The 19728-nt window shown below is 38.1% G+C and overlaps 1 protein-coding gene across 1 annotated transcript; it reads left to right on the top strand.

Moving 5' to 3' along the window:
* The first annotated feature begins 1254 nt into the window (after positions 1-1254).
* On the top strand, positions 1255-17803 carry dnajb11.L (DnaJ heat shock protein family (Hsp40) member B11 L homeolog). Its single transcript, NM_001097715.1, is given in 10 exon segments — positions 1255-1386; positions 3199-3355; positions 7457-7554; positions 8400-8532; positions 9433-9575; positions 11424-11506; positions 11894-11951; positions 13978-14089; positions 14851-15010; positions 17656-17803. Coding segments are annotated over 10 exon segments (1077 nt in total). The 5' UTR covers positions 1255-1318; the 3' UTR covers positions 17721-17803.
* The last annotated feature ends 1925 nt before the right edge of the window (positions 17804-19728 follow it).

Genomic DNA, 19728 nt, shown 5'->3' with positions numbered 1-19728 from the left:
TGAACATAATAATGATTTATTAATAAGTGTTATATATCATCCTTTTTCTTCTTAAGAAGTCGCTTTACATAAGTTTTTAAGGAATTACAATATGTCTTGTTTGATAAAGAAGGGATACTTTTCTCTCCAATCAATAGCCATGTAGATCGGAAATTATCTGAGATTTACACTTTTATTAGGATATTTCTATTTATGCTGAGATGTGTCACTACATTGTAATGTCATAAATAGACTTTTTAAATGTACACCATTTTAAAAGTGGTGGTTGACCTTTAAGGTAACTTTTATTATGTTATAGAATGGCCAATTCTAAGCAACTTTTCATTTGGTTTTCATTATTTATGTTTTTATAGTTTTATAGTTATTTGCCTTTTTCTTCTGACTCTTTGCAGCTTTCAAATGTGTGTCACTGACTCCCTTCTAAAATATGCTCTGTTAGGCTACACATGTATTGTTATTTTTTATTACTATTCAGTCCCTCTCCTATTCATATCCCAGTCTCTTATTCAAATCAATGCAGGGTTGCTAGGGGAATTTGGACCCTAGTTTCTAGATTGGTTAAGATGCAAATTGAAGAGCTGCTGAACAAGAAGCTAAATAACTCAATAACAAAAAAATTGAAACCAATTGCAAATTGTCTCAGAATATACTCTCTACATACTAAAATTCATCTCAAAGGTGAACAACCCCTTTAAGAGGGGTGTAATGGCGACACCTGTTGGTGAAATGCAAGATTCAATGGTAGTAGTAATGGATTGACATGTCATGATCTGATTGGATAATCACACATTAGCACAATGACATCATTTTGTCACCTTCTTGTATGGTTACTGCTATGTAATGTTTAGTTGAACACTGATGTTTATGTTATTGAGAAAGGTCCTAATGAGAACCAAAGCGATGGACTTGCACATTTTATTACAAATAAGGAAAGGCGTTATACTGGGGAATTAGCTATAGAAATATGCATCATCCTTCCGTTCAGTCTATGTTTCTTCTGTATCAATAACATTGGCATCACGAATCATTTCCCCGAGTGGCCGGGTTATAAGCGTGACAACGTACGTGCGACTATTGGCTGTGTCACTAAGCCTGTACATGTGCCATGTCTATCAACGCCATTGGGCTAAAGAACGCGGAAACGGCACAGCGAAATCCTCTCATTGGCAGTTTCTGTACGCCTTTCTGCTGACGTCCTCGACTGTCATTGGCTGCGGCGCTACCGTGTGTACGTTTCCTTCCGCGAGCGTTTTAGTCAGCTCAGTGATTGTCCTAGGCGGACCGTAGAGACATTTATACAGTATATATGATCTGAAACATGAAGTTCGCCTCAGTTACCGGCGTCGGCTTCTTAATATGTTACCTGATGGTGGTTGTGAGTGGAGGGTAAGGCTGGTCTTATTTACACTGCTTTCCCATTCATTTAACAGGAAGAGCATATTTCCTTCAATAACATGTACATTTCCTCGAGTCATATTTTTCGTTTTCAATTAGGCTTATGTTTTTAACCCTTCGTGTCTCATTTGGCTTTTGTTTTTACTAGAGTTTCACGTGTGTCTTACCGTGTGTTTCACAGACCCACCTGCCCCTAAGCTCTCCCCTATTTTCCCTTGCACACTCACTTTTCACGTTTTATTGACATGTTCACTGTGTATTTTCTTTGCTTTACACTTTTCTGTCTTCATTTTATTATCCATTCATGTTGTTGCTCTAGATTTATATACAGTACATTACATGTTCGTGTGACAGAAATGTGTCCTTCTCCCAGAGGGTGCTCTTCATAAAGGAGACAGATAAATGAGACCCTCCCTAATTTTGTAGACACCTATATATACTATATGGTGCTGGTTTTAGATTTGGCTGTAAATTAATATTTTCTTCAAAATTTTGGAGCTCCCCATTAATGTTCTCTGGTCCCTGTCCAGAGGTGGACGTGTCCTAACGGTCCCTGCCAGAAGCACAGTAGGAGGGGGACAGCCAATCACAGTCCTGCAGTCACACAAGCACTGACAGGCTTCAGTTCCCTATCAGGTCAGCCTAGCTGCCGATTGGTTCCTGTCCTACAGTGTTGAGTGCCACTGGCTCCCCCGCACAGCCTGGGAAAGGAGGCAGCAGGAAGTGGAACAGATGGGCTGGACTAATAGGGTTTTTTTTCAGAAATTGTAACCAGAAATGCAACTTTTAGGGTAAGGCCTCACGAGGAGATTCGGGGATATTTTGTCGCCTGGCGACTAATCGGCTCGTCTTTTGAGCGACTATCTTCCCGAACTGCCTCAGCGTTTTTCCCCATAGTTTACAATGTAAAGTGGCCTGCGCTAATGCACACGCGGCGATGCGTTTTCTATAGTCGCCCGACTATGGAAAGGCCTTCCGCCTCGTGTTTTTATATGGTCATGAAACTCCTTGGTAACTTATAATATCCTTATAATTTACAAAAGGGTGTACTTTTATTCACTATATATCTAAATATATAATTTAAAAGTCATAATACAAGAATGATTAGTAATTTCTTTAGATTCTCATTACGTAGCAGCTCTGAAACCACTGTGTGTATCACAGTTTAACAAGCAGCTCTGTAGCATTAGCTACGACAGACAAACCTCACTTAATGATTTGCAATGACCCCCTAAGCGTAGCTTCTCAACAACTGCCCAGAGCAGAGTGAGTATGTGCAGGGTCACTGACACACCAAGAAGTAGATCTCCTGTGCACAGCTTTAAAGGCTTTGATTTTTTATTGTTATAGGGATGCTGAACCTTTAGACCAGAGCAGTAAGTTTAGTATATAAAATACAACATTTCTAGCAACATACATTTTTAAAGTTTAGCTCTCTTTTAATTCTTTATGTATGAGTCATTTCTCAGGTCCTTTTTCCTGTCACTGGCTGAAGTGGAAGCAACAAGTTTCATATACTGTGAGGGGGTTGGCTAGAAAACAGGTTTCATGGAATAAAGAGTATAAACTGACATTCCTGACAATCTTCGCATTGCGCTTTATCACCACATAAGGCTAACCTAGACTACCACAAAACAAATGAACTGTTACTTGTATATGAAGTAAATTCCTAAAATGAAATGTTTAGTAATTAACACACTTTTTACACAAAAATGATTTCCAATTTGCATTTCATTTATTTTGTATTAGTTTAATTTTTCCCATCTTCTACAATCTAATTGGCCACTCCTATTATTCTTCTAGGCGTGATTTTTATAAAATCTTGGGTGTGTCACGAGGAGCTACTGTAAAGGAGATAAAGAAGGCTTATAGAAAGCTCGCATTGCAGCTTCATCCAGACAGAAACCCTGATGATCCTAATGCACAAGACAAATTTCAAGACTTGGGGGCTGCCTACGAGGTTTGTAAAAATTGATCCTTCTCCCCCCACACAAATTATAGCTTTTCCTTAATAGAAGACACATTTTGCCTAAAGTCTATTATTATTATAATGTTGATAAATCTCTTCCTTAAGGTTTGGGTACCCCTGTAGTTGGTGAAATCTGGGCTATTTTTTTGTCTCTAGACAAAATGCTGGGCAGTTACACAAGCTGGAACAAGGTATTCTAAAATATAATGCATATGGTCAATATGCAGGGTAACAAGGTGAGACTGCACCTGGGGCTGCATTATAGGGGAAGAATAGCCACAACTGAAATAGTTGAATGATCTGGTCAAGTAGTCAACGGATGTTACATAGTTAAATTGGGTTCAAAAAAGACAAAGTCCATCAAGTTCAACTCCTCCAAAGGAAAACCCAGCATCCATACACACACCCTCCATACCCTCACATAAATTATATATACACATGCCTATACTATCTATATCATTTAGTATGGTATGGTGTCTCAAAATAATGGTCAAGGGCTACAACTGGAAAACTACTAGTTAAAGGCCAGTGTGAGAGCAGGAACTCATAATTATTTTTAGTATTCAGCTAGGTCACAGTTTTTATTATTAAGTAGAGAGCACAGAAATAGGCTGATGTAATTATTCCCTTGATTTGAAGATAGCCTATAACTAAAGGCCATGTTTGGATACTCTTTAAAGACACAGTATACCTTTTCAACATAAGTTCAATGATTGCGGCTTTTGTTGAATATATATGAAAATGCATGAAAAATTTGTTATTTTTTAAAGGAGTTTTTCACCTTTAAATTACATTTTAGTAAGTAGAGAGTGATTTTCTGAGACAATTTGCAATTGGTTTTCTTTTTTATTATTTGTGGTTTTTAAGTTCTTTCAGTTTTTCATTCAGCAACCCTTCAGTTTGCAATTACAGCAGTCAGATTTGCTAGGGTCCAAATTACCCTAGCAACCATGCATTGATATGAATATTAGATGCCACAAAAAGAATGATGAATAATAAAAAGTAGAAATAACAATACATTTGTAGCCTTACAGAACATTTGTTTTTTAGATGGGGTCAACGACCCCCCCATTTGAAAGCTGGAAAGAGTCGGTAAAAAGACAAATAATTCAAAAACTATAAAAAAAGGAAAAATGAAGTTCCAATTGATATGTTGCTTAAAATTAGCCATTCTATAAAATACTGCAAGTTAACTCAAAGGTGAACCACCCCTTTAAACTAAACTGGTAAAATGAAACTACTCTGTCTGTCTGTGTTTTGGTCATATATAATTATCTACCTTGAAAGAACCAATCACCTTGCATAATGACTTGTTTTTTTCTGTATTGGTAATCTAATTATCTATCTTGCAATGACCAAATGGCAAATACCATCATTTTTTGCAATTTAAACAATAGGCAAAATGTAATTTAGCACTAGTCATTGAACACAAGTTAAAAATGGGGTGTATTGCACATTTATGTTCCTGAGATCTTGGCAAGGCAGGTCATAAGAAGTATGGAAAACCCCTCTTCCCATACATTGTCTATCTTTTTATAAAGATATTTACAAATGGTCTGTGCGTGTTTGGCTTTTCATTAGCATATAATATATTTGCCAGTATTCTTGGATACTGTGGTGAGTCCCTCCTGTTGCCAACAACAAAAAAGTTGAATGTTGTACATTTACATACAATGTTTTTGTACTAGGGTTGTTGGGGGTGTTCTGCATCTTAACCACGTGACTGTAGTGGGGATTAGTGATGGGCGAATTTATTCGCCAGGCGCGAATTCGCCGCCAGTGAATAAATTCGCGAAATGCCCGCGAAAATTCGCGTCAAAAATTGTTGTTTTTTTTTCGAAAAAATGGACGCCAGCGACAAAAACGGGCGCCGGCGTCAAAAACAAGACACCGGCGCCCTTTTGCGAATTTTTCGCCGTTTCGCGAATTTCACCCATCACTAGTGGGGATGCGCGGCAAATCTAACACTGCAGCTAATTAGCAGGTGTTTTATTGACATTTATTGTGACACTTAATATGACCCTCTGGCAAAATTGATACAAAACAACTTTTTTCTGCTTTTTTTGAGACATTTACACATCACAAGAAAATAGACTTGATCAGCATTTAAATGTGAATATCTGGTTAGGTTTACAAAATGAACAACGCAAGCTAATTTTATTGTATGGCATTCCTCTTACAAAATCAGAATGATTTATTTCATGATGTATTTTTATCTATATATAATTTTGCTGGGTAAGGCAGGCTATTTCCATGTGATGTGTAAAAGTCTCAATAAAGTTATATTTAGTATCATCTTTGATTGAGAAAAAGGAAAAACTCACAGGTCCATATCGTGGCCACTCTTTCGTTGTGTCCAGTCCCAATAGTGTGCTGGTTCCCTCTTACTGGTCTCCAATCCAGTGGACATCATATGTAGGGGGTTTGGTGGGTGAGAAAGCCATTCCACACACTTGGGGTAAAAAATCACTGTCCAGCTTTATTGAAAAAATTAAAACAACAAACAGGCATCCTTAAAGGGGACCCGTCACCCAAAAAAAATTATTCAAAATCCTATTTTATCACATCAGTCAAGCAAAATGAACTTTAATTACACTATATAAATTATTTGAATCTTGTTTCCTTCAGTCTGGGAATTCATAATTATAACAAGCAGGCAGCAGCCATTTTGTGGACACTGTTATTAAGACAAGCCTTGTATCATCTCAGAATCTTGTTTGTGCACCAGAATGGGGGACCTGATGTCCATCCCCATGTCCTGGTTACACAATTAAATGGTAAAGAGAACGGGGGAATGTGGGGAGAGCAGTGACATGTAGGAAGTGCTGAATGGAAAGTGAAAGTAATTGTCTGCCCCGCCTCTATGCCCATGGCATAGAGGCGGGGCAGACAATATTTGATTGACAGCTGAGACTTTTAAATGAGCTTAGAACAGCTATGAATGCTTTAATGAAAAATAGAAATTGGATTTCATGTTTAATTTGAAAAGGACTTTTATTATACAGATTTTTGTGTCTGGGTGACAGGTCCACTTTAACAGATGTACTCCTACCCTATGACATGTGATATCACCTGACGCGTTTCATGCCCCCTTCTGGCACTTCATCAGCTTTGATTGAGGACAATATCTAAGACTGAGGCATAACTGTTCTGATGTTGAGGAGTTCAAAGCAAAATAGAGTTGCAATAGAGATGCAAGACATAAGGATACCCTAATAATTGGCTGAAAATAGCATTTCAAATGGCCATTAAGTCTTAGAGAACTGAACTATTAAAAGAAAATAGAAAAATCAACACCTGAGAAATTCATCAGGTGCATAGGTACTTATAACTACCAGTAAACAGAAATTGGGGAGATATTGGTAAAATAGTGTGCAGTTCTGAATGAGATTTCATTTGATTGGCAGCAAAAAAAGTTGAAGAGTCTGTTGGATACCTTTGTACATAGTCACTATGCAGAAAAAGTTCAACCAAGAAAATGTATTGTTTTCACTGACTTATGGATCATACAAGTGCCATGTCCTCACTGGATGTTAAGGATAGGGCGTACGGCACACAGGATACTAAAGTTATGTGATATTCTATTTTTTAATTTGTACTTGGATAGAAAATGGACTATAGTATCGATTGCAAAGAGTGGAAGTAAATATAATAAATGACAAATGAAGTTCAGTGTTGTTGTAGCTCCAGAAATTCCTTCTGAGCACAGCTGGCAAAAGATAAAACGGCTCTCGGGGAAGCAGAACAAACTTTAGCAGTTATTTCTTAAATGGAGCAACATTTTTAATGCAAGTGATTGGTGATATGCGTAAGGCCCAAAATAGTTTTTTTTTTTTTGTACATTGTAAGCTCTATTGAGTAGAACCCCCTTTACCTTTTGTATAAGTTGTAGTTTTCTATATAATCTGTGTTTAGTGTATACATCCATTTATTGCACAGAGCTGTGGAATATGTTGATAATACTATGTTTGAAACTGAAGTTGGAGGAACAAAACTGAACTCCCCTTTAATCACTGTATATGTTCTAGTATTTTTAAGATTCTGTTGACCTATGAAACTCACATATTCGGATTTTATGATTTTCTCACATAGGTGCTTTCAGATGAGGAAAAAAGAAAGCAATATGATACATATGGTGAAGAGGGTTTAAAGGATGGACATCAAGGCTCTCATGGTGATATATTTTCTCAGTAAGTAAAAATCAGCGTTGGCTCTAAATGAATAAATCCTGAATGGGAATTGCCAAATCACTTCTTGTATTGTTTATTTTTCTTTATAGTTTTTTACATAGATGTTGCAGCTGGAGCATGCAAAAATAATATTCTGTTAATAGCATTAAAATGTGTTGTTTGTGTTATAATACACAAGATATGTGTATTACAATAAATAATGTACCCCCTGCTGGAAAATATGGGGATATTAGAAGTTACCTTGGAGTAACATTACCTATGTCAAGTAACATGACTTATGTCGGCCTTGTGCTTTTATATGGTCATGCAATTCCTCGGTAACTTATAATATCCTTATATTTTACAATAGGGGGTAAATATTCACAATATAATTTGTGATGTAGTTATCTACTAAAATCACGAAAAAATTTTTTTTTTTTTTTTTGTTTTTTTTTATAAAATCAGACTTTTAAAAAAAAAAAAATATATATATTTTCGGAATTTATTGAACCCCGAGGATGGAAAAGTCAGAATCAGAAAATCCGGCATGTCAGACCTGTCGAAGTTGAATATAAGTCAATGAGAGAAGTCCCAATGATTTTTTGATGTTCGCTGGGATTCGTGCAATACCCTGAAGTTTTCAGACACAAAGAATAACAAATCTGAGTTTTCGGGTGAAAAATCCGAATAAATCATGAAAATCTAATGAAAAATCCCAAACCCAAGCGGATTTGATCGGAGTTTGTAGCAGAAAATATTGAGATAAATTTCGGACTTTGATAAATAAGCCCCTTAGTGTCCGTATCACTTTAATGTAATATATAATAACTAATAGTATTCTAGCATCTATTTTCTTCTTTTCTTAGCTTCTTTGGTGATTTTGGGTTCATGTTTGGAGGCAATCCACGTCAACAAGACAGAAATATACCACGTGGTAGTGATATCATTGTTGATTTAGAAGTGACATTGGAAGAAGTATACTCTGGAAACTTTGTAGAAGTAAGTAAAATATTTATTTTTTTCCTTGTGAAAATGACCAAGTAACATATGGTATAAGGCATTGTGCAAAATGTTTTGTAGTTTCTCTGGGCTTGGATTTATTTTTGTTTAATTTAGTAGCAAAATCAGCAAAATACTCTATAAGAAGGTTGTTAAAGGGAAAACTCTAGTCTAATCTAGATCCTAGGGCCCCTTGTGACCAACCCTGGGACCAGATCTTTCCAGGATTGGACACAAACCACATATTTGAAAAGCCCTTGTCTGCTTTTCCTGAAGTCCCTCTGCTTGGGAAATTCCTAATTCTCCAGCTGTCCAACAGGTAACACATTAATACATATGCAACAAACTTTTATCCAAACCGTACTTTGTTTTTTAACTTTTTTTTTCTTTCTGTGGATTCTCTTCATGATTAAGTCTTTCGAGAGTACAGATTTGACTGTTAATCATGTTAAAGATTGATGCTGTGATGTTTGCTAATTAAATGTTTTCTACATATTAGGATTCACCGAATCCAGGACTCGGTTCGGGATTCGGGCATTTTCAGCAGGATTTGGATTCAGCCGAATCCTTCTGCCCAGCCGAACCAAATCCGAATACTAATTTGCATATGCAAATTAGGGGCGGGGAGGGAAATCTTGTGACTTTTTGTCACAAAACAAGGAAGTAAAAAAATGTTTTCCCCTTCCCACCCCTAATTTGCATATGCAAATTAGGATTCGGTATATGGCCGGATCTTTAGCAAAGGATTCAGTGGTTCAGCCGAATCCAAAAAAGTGGATTCGGGGCATCCCTACTACATATATATGAGCTAGTAATTTCTTTATTTGTAACCTAAAGTGGCATTTCATTATTATAAGACCAGATCTGATATACTGAGAGATTTTTATGGTCAAATTGTAGGTTGTAAGGAACAAACCTGTAGCTCGACAGGCACCAGGCAAGCGGAAATGTAATTGTCGCCAAGAGATGAGAACTACACAGCTGGGTCCTGGACGCTTTCAGATGACACAAGAAGTTGTGTGTGATGAGTGCCCCAATGTAAAGTAAGTGGAAATATATAAAGATATATATTCTTGGAATATATCTTCTGCTTAATAAAACATTATTGTATTTATATTTATATAGTGTACACACAGAGCTATATGTATTATACATTAGACAGTAAAAATAATATATATAGAAAAAATGATGTTGGTCTTAGTGATTCTGTGCCAAATGGCATATGGCAACATTAAGGGGCCTGACTTGCTTTGTTCATTGTAGTTACAGTTTACATATGATGTTCCTTTTCCCTAGTCAGGCTCTGGGTATTTGCCAGTTCATAAAAGCATCTCTTCTAGGAGATAAATGCATTTGTGACCTTAGGTCTTTTAACATTTACATATAAAAGAAAAACTACGATCTGTTCCTGTTTATTACTATAATACTTAGATATATCCATCAGTTAGGACCATTTCTGTGCCCCACGACTGTTGTTAGGTTTGCTGCCTTTATAGCAGCAATAGAATATCCCATGTTCCCCTTGCAGCACCGGGCACTTAAGCTGACTCAACACTGGCTGATACAAGATACTCGTGGGACCTTCAGGCCCAGTTGGCAGCTTCTTGCTCAGTTATGGAGGCCCCCCAGCACATATCTGGCACAAAATCACCCGGCAAGTTTGAATATCTGCCAGATGAGGCCTGCATCCGCATGTTGAAGGGGCCCTTGTCTGACAGGTCTCTCCAGGCCCACTGTATGATTCAGTCATTGGCAGCCAGGCAGGATCAGCCCAGTTTGACCGAGTTCGTGGATGGCTAAATTGGGCACAGATCATTTGATCCACGGATTCAGGTTGTGAGCTTAATCCAACAATATAACCGAGCGCTTCTCTCATAAAAAAAGCAAGCCAACACAATAAATGAAAGCAAAATAAAAATTTTAAAAAGTGCGTTTTTTGCAGTCTACGTGCATGTACACGTCTCAGATGTGACTGTGTACTCGCTTGTTTTACCGTGCATGCGCTATATTAATAAATATTAATATAGCGCTGTCAAGAGTGTGTTAGAGAGTGAAAATAGGATCAGAGGGCCCTGCTCATAAAAGCTTACAGTTGTTTGAGGAATTCTGCTGCTCTGGTGTTTCCCCTCTCTTCCATTGTTCAGCAGACATGCAGGCTTCTCGACTTCTTGGCACCTATTTCGATTTTATGGTCATGTCCAGTAAAATGGCTTAAACAGAATTTTTAGGGTAATTTACAGTAAAGGGGAGCAGAAATGATACCACAGCCAATAGAATATTCCTGCAGTGTCAATGTACACATTGCAGCAACATTGTACATTCTGTGACTTGCCAAGAAGTCTGGGATCACACACTGAAGATCAGAGGAGTCAAATGCTGCCAGGCCTGGATTTGTGGAAAGGCCACCAAGGCCTGGACCTAGGGTGCCAGGATTTAAGGGGGGAGGCATGCTGCCCAAACACAACCATATTGGCTCAGAAACAATGGGGAAGGACAGGAGATACACTAGTCTATAATTTCCTGTGAGCAAATCCCCATTGCTCCAGTCCAATGATAAAAACTTATGTGAATAAAGGGGAGGGGACAGGAGCGATGAACGGCAGCGGCCTAGGGGTGCCCACTATGTAAATCCGGCCCTGAATGCTGCGCATCTGAAGGTGAGGGGGATGCACCGGACCAGCTGGAAGGCCAGAAGACTAAACATGACAATTTTTTTTTTATCAGAAATATTTTTTCTGATTTGTCTTCCAATATTAAGGAGTGAAACCTAAAACATTAATTTGTTGTACCCCCTTATGTGTTTATTTCATAGGATGAAACTTATTTTTTATGTGTCATTTTTATGTTAAAAAAAATCTGGAGTGCCTGCATCTGCATTATCTTTACTTTAGGCTTGTAAATGAGGAAAGAACATTAGAAGTGGAGATTGAGCCAGGAGTTCGAGACGGTATGGAGTATCCCTTCATTGGAGAAGGTAACATTCTTTCTCTCTCTCTGTCTCTTAAAGAAAATCATTGCTGCGGCTATTGAACACCTTTTGAGCAGTACACTGCCACATACCTTTATCAAATGTACCTTCGCCTGGACAGGAAGACTAGAAAAGCACTTTAGTTATGTAGTTGTGAAGTATGTGATTTAAAACAATACTGGCTGAGTTTATGAGAATTCTTGTTTGGTACAGGATGATACCATCTGTGAATATGGGATTCTGGTTAGTAGGTGGGGTGGTTGGCAGCTGTGTTGTCAGTTTAGTTGTCTGTGCATTCCAATTCAAACTGAGATAGGCTGGTGTAATAGCCGAAATGTATACATTTATTTGCTTTGTGTTCTTTTCCAATATCATATATTCATTCCTTTTTAGGAGAACCCCATATTGATGGAGAACCAGGAGACTTGCGTTTCCGGATTAAAGTTCTCAAGTAAGTACATGAAACTTTGTAGTGCTTGTTGGACTCTCTTTCCTTACCAACATCTGGTTCCTGAGTTAGGAGATTCTGGCTGCTGGTTTGTCATTATTATGTTCCCTTAATCACCAGGCAGGAGGCAAGAATTGGATTTGGATGAATACCCATATACTTTTGCCTAGTTGATGCATTGCCTTCCAGTAGGTCCACTATCAGTCTTCTTCCTTAACGGAGTATGAGAGCTTCAAATAAATCTAGTTCTAGTTCTGTTACATGTAAATGTAAGGTTATGCACCTGGGTTTTAAAAATATGCCTATGTACATTCTGCCCAGCAGCGGTGGAAGTCACACATATTGTGGGCATTTTTAACACATTAACCTGCCTAGACAATGGGCTAATAAGGCTTTAATGAAATAAAATAATCAAGGTACAGTAGAATGCTGGGCTTCACTTTCTGCATTTGTCAAGCATTACAGGGACGACCCAGCTGTACACGGTACAGGGATGTGTGAGAAATGGACATTTTGTCTTACTTTTAAATTTGAATTGCTATATAACTATTCTATCTCTTATGCACGGGTTGACCCTAACTTGCTCTCTCCAAACCCACACCCATCCAACTGCCATCACCGGAGGGTGCCAGCCAGTCATGAATATGTAAATGAAATAGGTAGACAGCCAGGAGGAGGAATGGCACTGGGGTTAGGCCAGGGTAGTGTTGCAAGTGTGTGTTTGGGGGGGGGGGGTTGGTTTGGGAGAGTCAGGCCTGCCTCCCACTCACAATGTGTTTCCTTGGCCCAGACCTTCCTGATCTGCAGGTAAAAAGATTTACATTTGCAGCTCTTGGCATCTAGTTAGTGTTGCACAGTCTTAGCACATAACCAAAACATCAATAATAGGTTAGAACTTCTGTAACTTCTCACTGGCTTCAAGGCTGCTCCTGCAGTGAGGCAAGGGCAAATGGGGTGACAAAAAGCTTCCCCTAGTAACTTTAAAGGAGAACTAAAGCTTAACTAAAGAAGTAGGCTAGAAATGTTGTATATTATGTTTTGAGCTTCTGTACCAGCCCAAGGCAATCACAGCCATTTAGCAGTAAAGACCTGTGTCTCCAAAGATGCCCCAGTAGCTCCCCATCTTATTTTCTGCTGATTCACTGCACATGCTCTGTGCTGCTGTCACTTACTGAGCTTAGGGACCCACTCACAATATACAGTACACATAGAATAGAAATGTCACAATATAAGGCTGATTAGTAATGAATACAGATAATTACTACATAGCACCATAGAAACCAGGGCAATTGGCATCAGAATTTAAAAATCAGCCCTGTAGCATCAGCTTATATTACAGACAAACCTCATTTTCTGCTTGATAATTAGTGACGACCCCTAAGCTTAGCTTCTCAACAGCTGCTCAGAGCCCTCTGAGCATGTGAGTGTCACAGACACTTTCCAAGATGGTGACCCCCTGTGACAAGATTGAAGTCCTGGATCATTGTTGCTATTGACAAGCTGAAACTTTAAGCTGGTGCAATAAGTTCAGTATATAAAATGGCATTTTCAACCACATAAATTTTTAGGATTTAGTTCTCCTTTAAAGAAGAATTTGCACTAGTAATGCTACCTATCTCGAAATGCTGCAAAATAAAAAAGCACCAGGGGAGGGGTTGGCATGGGTAGACCCAGAAGGACCCCTGACTTGCTAAATTCTTACATATACTGAAACGACCTCCAAATTATGAGGTTTTCTCCCATAGAGTCTATTTTAAGCAAACAATTTTTTTTCAATGACTTTTTTTCTTTGCAATTATAGAACAGTAACTTTAACTTGATCCTAATTAAGCTGCATAAATCCATATTGTGGCAAAACAATCCAAACTGATTTATTTACTGTTTAAATGACTTTTAGTATGGGTATGGTGATCTAAATTACAGAAAGATGACTTATCTGGAAAAACAGATATTATAACTGTTCCTTTTTTTTAATGAATTGCAATCTGTACATTAAATGTTAATTTTTGGCACTTGTTTGATTTAATAGGCACCCAATATTTGAAAGAAGAGGAGATGATCTTTATACAAATGTGTCTATCTCTTTAGTTGAAGCTCTTATAGGCTTTGAAATGGATATCACTCATTTGGATAGCCATAAGGTAAAATACTCCATGTAAACCTTGTGAAAATGGCTCATTATTTGCTGTAATGTATTTTTTGTTTCCTAAATCTGCAAACATATTCATTGTTCATTATGAAGCCACACCCAATGCTCTTTAGTTCCAATCAATTTGTAGCTTTTGAGGGTGTCTTTAGCATCGTTTTGCCATTCTGAATTTTCATAAAACTATACATATTCGGAAATTCACTTGCTTTGGTACTTTCTAACTGTTATGTTTAAAAACTTTTATTATGTGAATGAAAAAATTTACATTTGTTTTATGTATATTTAAATATGTAATCTTCAAATTTTTAATAATATTTAGAGTGATATATCTTGCTGCAGAAGTGGAATATCACAAAATATCAGGTGTCTTCCTCCATAAATTTCCAGGAAATACACAAAAGCAGTTGGCATTTATATGCAAATATCTGAAATTAAGCTGCCAATGAAAAGTTGAAATTACATTTTAAAATAACATGCGACACTTGTTTACGACAGAAAAACTGACACTTTCTACCCCAAAAGAAAGTGGCTATTTTTAAGTGTTATCTGTTTTTGCCAGCTTCTTTTTTTTTTTTTTTTGTTAGTTTGTTTTTATTGGGCCTTTTGTATCTTTTAGAAACAACAGCAATAAAAAGCAGAATACTGTTACACCAATATGGTTTAGTGCAATTCAGAAACTATTCCTATCTTTGTTTTAAGAAAAAAAGGGAATATATATCTATATATCTATATCTCTTTTTATTTTATTTACAGGTTCACATCATGCGGGATAAAATTACTAAACCAGGAGCAAAATTGTGGAAAAAGGGGGAAGGCCTACCAAACTTTGACAATAACAACATAAAAGGATCTTTAATTATAACATTTGATGTTGAATTCCCAAAAGAACAGCTAACAGAGGAGCAACGACAAGGTATTGTTCTTCCTTTGCTAGTGATTTATGAACAAACAAATGTCTGATTTATCATAAATGCATTTTACAATCTGTTTTGCATTGTTTTATACAAAAAGTATTGTACAGGAGATTCTAAAAGACTAGAGGACATCCTGGGAGGGGAGAAGAGAGGCAGATACATAAATCAGATAAATTATGTAAGCCGGAAAGAACTGCAATAATATCAACCTTGACCCAAAAACACTAGTTTAGGATAGATTTATATAATGGGAAAAGAAACTAGAATAATGGAAGTACAGTCATATTATGATTGCATAACTTTAAAGGGGTGTTTCAATTTTATTTAATACATTGTAGAATGGCTAATTCTAAGCAACTTTTCAATTGGAAATCGTGAAATATTTGAGTTTTTGCCCCAAAAAGCCTGTCCAGATAAATTTGAGGTTTAGTAAATAACCCCCTTATTGTTACTCATCTTCCCATTTAGGCCTCTCCTATTCATATTCCAGTAATTTGGACCCTAGCAACCACACTTGAAATTGCAAACTGCAGAGCTGCTGGATAAAACTACTAAAAATAAAAACCACACAAATAAAAAAATATTCTGACACAATTTGCAATTGCTTTCTATCACACTCTACATCATACTGAAAGTTTATTGAAAGGTTGAACAACGCATTTAAAAATGCTATAATGGATCGAATGAACATTTTCAAACCCCAGAGCAAATTTGAACCTACAAACACACCTCCCTGTAATTCCGTAGCGAATGTTTTACTTGACAAATCCTATTTATAGAGCAGCGTCCATGTGCCAAGTTATCCCATCAATTGACTCCTTGTTCCACATCACAATATTGTCATTCTCTCTGCGCTAAAAGAGCCACTTTAACATTTTAAAAATTGAAAGTTACCAGAGGCCACTTATTGGCACCCCTGGAACTGGCTGCTGGTTTCCACATGCGGCAAGTGTCTGACGTTGCTTTATGGCTGGAGCAGCCCTAGTCCTATGTTCCAGGACATCAATTGTACAGACAGTTTGGGGAGACTAAAAGCCAAACAAACAAAAACATATCTAAAGTTGAATAAAAATCTGTATTTAAGAGCTATTATGAGACTTATATGAAATTATCAGGACACAATTAAAAAAAGATCTGCCTTCAGTTGGGACACTCACTGTGCATAAAGGGATAATATCACCCATGGAGTTAGAGGTGCAATATTGTGTAAAAAGATCTATGTTGCTGAATGTTTGTGCTTTACATGTAAAACAATGCTGTTATTTTTTGCTTCATATGCAGAAGCCTAAACCCTGTACCTTGTGCATAACCTTTGTGCTTAAAGGCTGAACTATTTGTGGTTAATCTATTGCCAATAAACTGCTTCGGTGGCTTTCCTTCTCCTTTAAAGGGGATCTTTTGCAAATTTAATATAAGCTTCATCCCACTGAAATAAGACTCCTTCTAAATACAATCAATTCAAATGTCTGTGCTGATTAAGAAATGGTTCCTCTTCAGTATCTCACTCTGTACAACCTGTCACTCTTCATGCTGAGGTCTGGGTCAGACTTTGATTGACAGGAAGGTCTTATACGTCTTTATGGAGGACTCCCTTTCTTAGCAGAATAACTCAAATAACCAACTCCAGCACCAACAAAAGGCAAAAAAAATAACAGTAGGTTAAGGGTGCAACCCCCCCTCCCCCAAAGGATGTATTAAACCTGTCAATCAAAAACTGACCCCATCTACTACATGAAGAGGGATAGAGTGAAGAATCACTTCTGGCAGAATGTAAATGAGGAGCTGAAGTGAAGGATTCATTGAAAAGAATTTCTACTGAGGGTCACTGACCTTCGTAGTAAAGCATTATAAAAGAAACATACTAGGGTGCTCACTGAGGAGGGTCTTGAGTATCCTCCGATATCCCCAATAGCTGCGTGCAGGGGCTGCCCTGTCTCTGTGCTCCCACCTCAAAATAATAGTAATTGCAGGGTTACCTCACACACATCAGTTTGGACCTTACAGTAGCATGAGGTACTGGCAATGTCTTACTGCCAGGAACCAGCAATATGAAATCTTCCAGGATTCACTGGTTTTGTATTGCTATGGATGTTTTGTTTTTTCGTTTTTTGCTTTTATTTGGAGATGTTAGGCACCTTTGGGTAAGCTTAGCACCCAAGCCTTAAGCTGCCTATGCTCCAACCAACTGTGTATCTAGTTCTAGTACAATCATTGTAATGGATAGTTTATCTTAAAAAAATAGCTGTTCTCTATTTACGGCATGGCAGTAGCATTTTTGCCTTGATTTTGGCCTGGGCAGTAACTGTAAGACATTTGTATCTTATCCCCATTTGTGTATGGCTTTATTCTGGGTACTCCCATGTTAAGCTCTGGTCTAGACAGGACGGGATTCCTGTTTCCAGTCTCTCTTCTAATAATGGACCAGACCCACCCAGGGTTCCCTGGTTATTTCATGTGACCTGGTATCTGTGTTCCTGCTTCTTGTCTACCCTTGTGTATAACCTCAACATCCCCTGATGTTCTGCTTTCTCATCCAGTCCGTATTGACTCTGTCTTTATTCCTGCAAGACCAACATAGATACTCCTTACCCATGTTATGTTGTTTGTTTCACTTTATTTACCACAATCTTTTATTCTGTTTTAGGTGTAAAACAATTTATGAAGCAAAAATCGATACAAAGGATTTACAACGGGCTGCAAGGATATTAATAAGAGCCATTGGGAATGTATGGGTGAATTTGTTGGTGCTGTTGTTTATTTTATAATAAATGTCAACTCTACTCTTAAATGCACTTTTTCTTTTCCAAATGCACAAAGAAGACTGACAGGTTGAGTTAAACACAATAAGCAGGAGTTGTGTAATAGCACATTCAGTATTAGAATTTGATCTATTTAAAAAGAAGCCTTCGTTATTGGTTCCTTAGATGATAATTTGAAGAGGCATAACTGGCCCCTAAGATGTGTAGCCAGTTCAGAATCACCACATTTTCCCTGTTCTCATCAACCAATTAACCCCTTGCTTGTGCTGTTTACATATTTAAAACTAATTTTGGATTCATTTTTACGCCTTGCTGCAATACCCTTTTCCATCTCTATTTTAGCTTAACTGATTGCTTTTTTGCATGATTGATTGGTCTCTTTGTACCTAAAACATTCATCTGTCCCAGCAAAATGAATGCATGTTTTTATTTTTGCTTGTGAAAAGTCCTTACCAGTTCACCTGACATTCACCTCCCATGTAGCAGCATCACAGGTTTAAAAGTCTTTCAGACATATAGTGATTGGCAATTAAGCAGATTTCATTATTTTAGTTGTATGAGCCTTAAAGGACCAATAACATCAAAAAGTTTAAGAAAATTCGTTAGTATACATTGGAAAAAAAACACCAAGACAAATTAAACTTTAAAATTGAAAAGCCTTTATTAAGAAATAACTTACCGAAACGGCACTTCTGCTCCTGTTCAGAAAAGGCAACAGGGCGACGATCCATCCTGCAGCGCGCTATTTCTCCTCCCTGGCTATCACCCATATTGTACGGACTGCGTGTAAAGTTGCGTTGTGCATTTCTGATACCTTGATGTACATGTATGAAACAAGCCCAAATGAAAAGAATCCCAGGAAAAGCACAGCCATGGAAGGTTCTCACCAAGGACCTGTGTACACAGACTTTACCTCTCCAGAAGCCGCAAGGCAATGCACGGCTCCCCAGTCTTCTTCCAGCGTGTCCCTTAGCTATAAGTACCCAGGCGGTCCCTGGCTACTTGTCATGTAAGTAGTGCCAGGGATCAGTAGCCACCCGGAGCCAAGACATGACTCGCGATCTGGTCACTTATGGAAAGCACCTTTCCCAGGGAATACAGCCTGACATCCCCTCCCTTATGTCTGTACATTGCACTGTCCTACTGCACTATTGCCTCGCATGATCCCGCCCTGCGGGGAGTAGTCTCAAAATAACTACTTGCATAGCCAGTCCCCAGAATACTACAAGTGGCCAAGGGAGCCCGGGTTCAGTAGGACAGTGCAATGTCCATAGACAGCAGCGAGTCATGTCTGGGCTCGTGGTGGCTACTGATCCCCGGCACTACTTACATGACAAGTAGCCAGGGACTGCCTGGGTACTTATAGCCAAGGGACGTGCTGGAAGAAGATGGGGAGCCGTGCATTGCCTTGCAGCTTCTGGAGAGGTAATGTCTGTGTACACAGGTCCTTGGTGAGATCCAATGGCACTAGAATGGTGCCCAGAGCGGGGCGAGAGATAAAATCCTGACATTGGTTGCTTGCACAGTTCCCACTCAGAGCTTCCATGGCTGTGCTTTTCCCGAAATTCTTTTCATTTGGGCTTGTTTCATACATGTACATCAAGGTATCAGAAATGCACAATGCAGCTTCACATGCTGTCCGTACAATATGGGTGATGGCCAGGGAGGAGAAATCGAGCGCCGCAGGATGGACCGTCGCCCTGTTGCCTTTTCTGTAAAAGAGCGGAATTGAGTTGCGGTAAACTATTTCTTAATAAAGGCTTTGCAATTTTAACGTTTAATTTGTCTTGGTGTTTATTTTTTGATGTATACTAACGAATGTTTTTTTTTAATTTTTTTTGCTGTTACTGGTCCTTTAAACCTTTGAAGTCCTAGATAAATTGCTTCAGAGCACCTTTCACCTGACAGAGGAATAACATTTGCAGAAAAAAGCAGGTCACATTCAGATTTTTTTTTTA

The sequence above is a fragment of the Xenopus laevis genome, chromosome 9_10L, assembly GCF_017654675.1.
Source record: "Xenopus laevis strain J_2021 chromosome 9_10L, Xenopus_laevis_v10.1, whole genome shotgun sequence".
Lineage (NCBI taxonomy): Eukaryota > Metazoa > Chordata > Amphibia > Anura > Pipidae > Xenopus > Xenopus laevis.
This window is presented reverse-complemented; position numbering and strand designations above follow the sequence as displayed.